The following is a 6,386-nucleotide window of genomic DNA, read 5'->3' as shown; positions in this document are numbered from 1 at the left end:
ATATATATTATAAATATAAATATTTTGTAACATTATACATTATAATGTCTTTACTGTCACTTCTGTAATTTACGTTATGTTAAAGTCATTTTAAGTAATGTTAAAAAGTTAAAATAATGTTAGTAATGTTAACAGACCTTATTCTACTCATAAATCAAAAAGTGGCATTCTATCATGACTGAACAGCTCTACAAAAGTACAGTTCTACCAGTGTGAGCCTAGTTATACACAGTTCTGATACTGTGACCATCCACTGCCTTCCACAAAACCAGTGGTACAGATGTGGTATTAGCAAACAGTGCAAACAAGCTTCAGCTGTTCCACAAAGCAATCATACCAGCTCTGTCACCCTACCTTCAGCTGTTGGGCATGACGAACACTGTAGGCCATGTAACAGGGCCATGATCTCCTCTAACAAACAACAGTAGGCCAATGGTAGTAATACCCCAGCTTTGTACAGCATGCAATCTAAAATGATGCTTTACTGTATTTTCTCCTCAGTATAAGAAAGCATTACAGCTAAAGTGTGAAATTTGCTCGATATTGAAACTTTTAGTAGGTTGATTTCCTGAAAAGTGTGAAAACATTGTTCTTTTGTTTGCACATTTTGGCCAGCCAAACACAGCAATATCGACCAATTGTGTGAGTTTGGGGTGGTGCTATTTGTTTGATTAACCGATAACAGACAGGGGGAGTGTTAGGGAAATAGTCTTTTAAGATTTTAATAATCATAGTTTTACAATTCCATTATTGACCACTAGAAACTACACTCTTTAAGGTGATACTGATGACATAATATGCATTTTTTATTTGCTACACCAAACATGCAAGCCTAAAAAATAGCTCCAAATGGACAGGGGAAAGATAATCTAGTTAGCTGGCGTCTCACCTCATGTGGGGTTCGATCCAACTTTGTCCGGATACGACTGATGGGCTCTTTGTGGTCCTTGCCGATGTGAACCACCTGACCTTTAGCACTCTTCTTAACCAGGTGCCGCCGCACACCAGGGACATCTTCAAACCTGTGACCTGCAAGAAAGACAGCAACACAGTGCTGAAATACTAAGCCAAGAGTTTAAAAACAACAAAAAAGTCAGAACAACACTGAACCCATTGTAACACACTGTGAGTATCAGTAACATTGACAATACTGGCTATATTACACACAATACTCAGCATCCAAACACAGAACCACAAACTGAAAACTCAACTGAGCGCTCACTAGAACATGACTCAGTTTTGTGCCTCAAAGTGATCTATTGTTCAGTCAAAATTATTTGTAATTACAGCACACACACACATACAAAAGAGACGTCAAAGGCACAGTTGTAGTGGGCAGCTCTGCACCCTTTGAGAATGTCCACATTCCTGAATCACAGCCACAGATGGTCAGATGTACAGACTGAAAACATGATTTATTCTCAGAAGAATGAGAACAGAAAGGTAAATAAAGGAGTCCTTTATAACCAGGAAAACAAATACATTTTCTTGCACTCCAAACACGTCACTGATGATCTATGATCAGCTGAAATGCCCATTACTCGCTGAAAAACAACAAATCTCACTAATAACTAATATAATGCTAAACTATACCATGGGAGGTACTTAAATAGGTTTCATGGGTACTTGGAAAATGTTAAATTTGCTTTGTTAAACATATTAAACAGAATTAATAATTTACAAATAAAAATATTTAAAAGGCTGTCAATTGATTAAAATTATTTGTGTGTTAACATATTCAGTTCATTATTATTAATAATAAATATTAGACTTTGCATTGTATCATTGATAGTATATATTATTATATATAATTGATTATGTATGTATTATTTTTTAGAATGTACATTCAATTTGTATTTAATTATAATAATCATTAGCATTGTGATCATTCTCTCATTTAAAAAAAAAAATACTTGTAGATTTCTATTTCAAATAAATACTGTCCTTTCATCACTATTTGTAAAAAGTTACAGAAAAAAAATTAGCACATGGGAGGTACTTAAATAGGTTTCATGGGTACTTGGAAAATGTTAAATTTGCTTTGTTAAACATATTAAACAGAATTAATAATTTACAAATAAAAATATTTAAAAGGCTGTCAATTGATTAAAATTATTTGTGTGTTAACATATTCAGTTCATTATTATTAATAATAAATATTAGACTTTGCATTGTATCATTGATAGTATATATTATTATATATAATTGATTATGTATGTATTATTTTTTAGAATGTACATTCAATTTGTATTTAATTATAATAATCATTAGCATTGTGATCATTCTCTCATTTAAAAAAAAAAAATACTTGTAGGTTTCTATTTCAAATAAATACTGTCCTTTCATCACTATTTGTAAAAAGTTACAGAAAAAAAATTAGCAGTTTTCAAAATAAATATAAGCACAGCTGTTTATAATAAGAAATGTTTCTTGAGCAGCAAATCAGCATATTAGAATGATTTCTGAAGGATCATGTCAACACTGAAGATTGCAGTAATGGCTTCTGAAAATTCAGCTTCACCACATGAATAAGTTACATTTAAAAATATATATTAAAACAGAAAACTTATTTAAAATTGTAATAGTATTTCACAATATGACTGCTTTTTACTGTATCAAATAAATGCAGCCTTGGTGAGCATGTTAGAGACTTCTTTCAAAAACATAAAAACATTCTTACAGACGACAAACTTTTGAATGGTGTATGATTTAATAAAATTATTAATATATATTTACACATAAATAAATGTTAAAACTCTCCATTGACCTTAAGTTGCCAAATACATCTTTTGTCAATTGTTACACAAACACACATACTCACTTTTAATGCCATCCAGGTCAACCGTGGCGAGTGTCTGCACCTCGCTCTCGTCAGTGGGCATGTATTGGTAGTGTTCTAGTGCGGTGCCCGTCATGTTGCCTGTGCGGCGGCGCTCCTGCAGATCATAGCTGCGTGTCTTAAAGCTGCCGTCTGGCGAATTCAAACTTGGAAACAAACATGGTGCAGAAACTCGTCTGCCATTGGGCAGATTACGAACCCAATTTCTGCCCCTGCATTGAACACACACATGTATTTGAATCGTTCTATGTGTTTGTGTATGTGTGTGTGCACATGTACACTTACGCGGTTGTTGTAACATCTTCTGGGATGCTGATACTGGTGTGTAGCATTGAATGGGGTATGATTGGCAGCTTTCGATGTGGTGAGACTTTACCGTTCTTCTTTACAATGGAGTCAGGATCATCTTCTGATACAAAAAACTGTGGGCCAACAAGAGAGAAGTTAGTAAGATCATAACAAGAAGAGTGTGTGTGTTTGTGTGAGACTTGACTACCTGTGCCCGCTCAGCATCCACCTTTGTGTCCGTGTCCGGTGTAGGTGTGGTGGTGACATTGCCCTCTTTATCCTGCTGGCTACAGGAATCTTCATCCACCTCTTCATCCTCGTCATCCTCATCTATCGGGGGAGCTGCTCCCATAGATGAACTCCTCCTCCGTCCTGAGTCCTTGCGCTTTCTTCCGGGCTTTTTCCTCCGGACCTCTGGGAGGTGTTTAGACAGAGGGTGGTGAATGTGTAGAGAGGTGTGACGGTGATCTACAAATGCCAAAAACATCACAGACTTAGAAGAGCATCACTGCAGAGCCCCTTAAGGGAAATGGTCATGGTAAAAAAAAAAAGAGATAGGACAAAAATTTTTATTTCAATGCTTTTGTGTTCCCCCAAGAAACTTTGCATTACCTTACAAAACTTTTGAGAACGAAATCATATGAGGTGGGAGGAAAAACTATATTTCAGTACTCTATATCGCAAACAAACACCAAGTTTCTCGGGAAAAACAATACTTTTGAGTATTTTCCCCTTTTGAGGGGAAATTAATTTCCCATTGAGCCATTTATTATTCATTGAGCATTTGATAATTACATTTTTTGCGGTCCATGGAAGAAAGTAATTTTGGAATGATGTTTTATGGAAGAGTAAACGATGACAGAATTTTCACTTTTGTTGTTTTCTTTGGAGGCAAATATTTTAGAAAAAACACCATAAAACACTATAAATATCTATAAAACAGTCAAATGAATATGCATTCTCATTTAATTTAGTCATATATAATATGAAGAGGTATAGACCAGAAGGCTATAGACCAGATGCATCAACAGTAAAGCTCTCACACTCAAAGTCCTCCTCATTAAAGGTGCGGTGTTGTTCGATGGGCACGCGCTGGGCAGGTGTAAGGATCTGCTGGAAGCGCTGCACTCCCAGTGTCTTGTTCAAGTCCCCTTCATCATCATCATCATCATCATCACATCGCTGGGGCGAAGAATGCACTGCAACAGGCTACATGTAACCAGAGAGAAAAATATTAACTTTCATTTCTTTTCAAATAGCCTACATAGATGGATATCAAAGCAGATGTTATGCAAGCAAAGAGAGTCACTCAGACATGCATTCTCAGGTTCTTATTTGTACATCATAGGCAAGGCGAGTTAATTTATATAGCACATTTTATACATAATGGTAATTCAAAGTGTGATACATAAAAAGTATTTGAAAATGATCATAAAATATACATAACAGATGCATAAGAAAAATAAAAATGTATTTAAAATGTATTTAAAGTGAATTAAACAAAAAATATAAGCACTTATTATAAGTGTACCGTAGTGATTCGGAATAAGATAAAAACGCGGTTTGGAAGATTAATTCATGATGTACTCGCTCATTATATACATGTTGCAAATTTTGAACACAGAAAAAGTTACATAGTTCTGCTTTAAGACCTGTTTTTTTTCCGTTTGTTAGTATGTTTGTTTGTTTTACAAAATATAACCTGAATTACCATACTGGCAAATATTTTTTACAGTCTAGTAAGGTTCCATAACTAGATGCTTAATAATCATCTACTGTTCAGGTGATTATTTAAGGATCTATTATGTAACATTATTCACACTGCAGAATCATCAATAAGAGCTTTTATCAATACAAGCTTTGTTGGTAGGAGGTTTGACTTCTCGATTGTCACTGCTGAGAGCCCCTGTGCTCACCATGAGTGTAAGAAGCAAGTCCATCAAGCCATGCATGGCTCTTTGAGGAGCAGAAAACCAACCAGATGAAAGCTAACTCAAACACTACAGTTTTCCAAGGACATATTTAAAAACCAGACGTCTTCATCACTGGTGTATAATGGCACAACATGTTCCTCAGAAGTAAATAGATTTCTGGGTATGGCACGTTAGGTGGCTCTGTCCCCATGGTTACACAAATAGTTTTTTAATCTTATTAAATCAGACCTCTGGAGGATCATTGGCAAATGTTTCTCAAAGTGACCAGACCACTGCTAGAATCTCACCAAATCAGTAGAATAGGCCAGGGCCGGCTCCAGGCATGGGCAGGGGTGGGCTGAGCCCACCCAAATGACTGTCTTGCCCACCCAATCAGAATTAGATAGATTACGTTAATTTTTTTTGTGCATAGATTAAAACTAATCTGAAGCCGACTGTATTTTGAGAAGTTTAAGCTATAGCTTGAGACTGCCCAAACAATCATAAAATAACTCCAGAAAATTGCAGCATATTTCTTTTATTAGCTGAATGTAAGGCGCGCTGAATTCACGCGGAGACTTCAGTCTGTTGCAGAAAAACAGAGGCTGACAACGATATTTGCGCGCTATCATGGGGAGTTTGCGAGTTATGAGAAGTTTAATACACGAATATGTGTATCATAGCCTACCACTGAAATTACCTGAGCAGTTTTAATGTTCTAAAAGAAAAAAAGCATCATTCAATAACGTGCGTTCATTGCATGGATAGGCTATACAGTTGAAAGCTTACCCCTTTTGACTTGCTGTTAATGTTGAATGTAAGAATTACTTACTATAGCAACAGTCGGCTCGACTGTATTATCCAGTGATGCAAACTATTCGACTTTCTTTTCGTCAAATTCCGCCGTTTTGAATTGAAAGTTGGGCTGTCATTTACATGATTCATCTGATTCATAATTATTGTGACGACAATAGCATTTTTCTGTCTTGTGCTTTCAAGATATTAGGAATACAACTAAAATTGAATGGGTGCATATTTTAAAATAGCTAAAAATATTATTTGCAGTTCAGATTGATTACTTTACAAAAAATCGTATTATTTATTTAGTTCCTTTACCATTACCATAGTGGTCTGGTCTTAATATTTTCCTCAAAACAATAGTCCCCCTAATGTTCTAGATATGATTATGGCCTTGTTTGGTATAAATAAAAAAGTTAGTTGAAAAAATCACCAGTGTAGAAACAATGATACAGAGAAAGAGAACAAAGAGGTTTTTTTATTATTATTATTCAATAAAGAAAAAATGTTTATTTTGTTGTGAAAGTACATGATATTCTAGGCTGCCC

The 6,386-nt window shown here is 35.3% G+C and overlaps 1 protein-coding gene across 1 annotated transcript in view; it reads right to left on the bottom strand.

The window, feature by feature from the left end:
• The window catches only part of LOC107700975 (anion exchange protein 2-like), a 17,321-nt gene that overhangs the window by 8,172 nt on the left and 2,763 nt on the right, over window positions 1-6,386 (bottom strand). Inside the window, exons 3-7 of the mRNA XM_016502856.1 lie at window positions 4,171-4,336; window positions 3,336-3,595; window positions 3,125-3,261; window positions 2,822-3,051; window positions 890-1,029 (exon numbers count right to left, since the gene is read on the bottom strand). Of these exons, the coding sequence (XP_016358342.1) occupies window positions 890-1,029; window positions 2,822-3,051; window positions 3,125-3,261; window positions 3,336-3,595; window positions 4,171-4,336 (933 nt within the window). The remainder of the gene's footprint in view (window positions 1-889; window positions 1,030-2,821; window positions 3,052-3,124; window positions 3,262-3,335; window positions 3,596-4,170; window positions 4,337-6,386) is intronic.

This window comes from Sinocyclocheilus anshuiensis, unplaced genomic scaffold, assembly GCF_001515605.1.
Source record: "Sinocyclocheilus anshuiensis isolate Anshui unplaced genomic scaffold, SAMN03320099.WGS_v1.1 scaffold1143, whole genome shotgun sequence".
NCBI lineage: Eukaryota > Metazoa > Chordata > Actinopteri > Cypriniformes > Cyprinidae > Sinocyclocheilus > Sinocyclocheilus anshuiensis.
The sequence above is the reverse complement of the archived record's forward strand: the minus strand, read 5'-3'. Positions and strand labels throughout refer to the sequence as shown.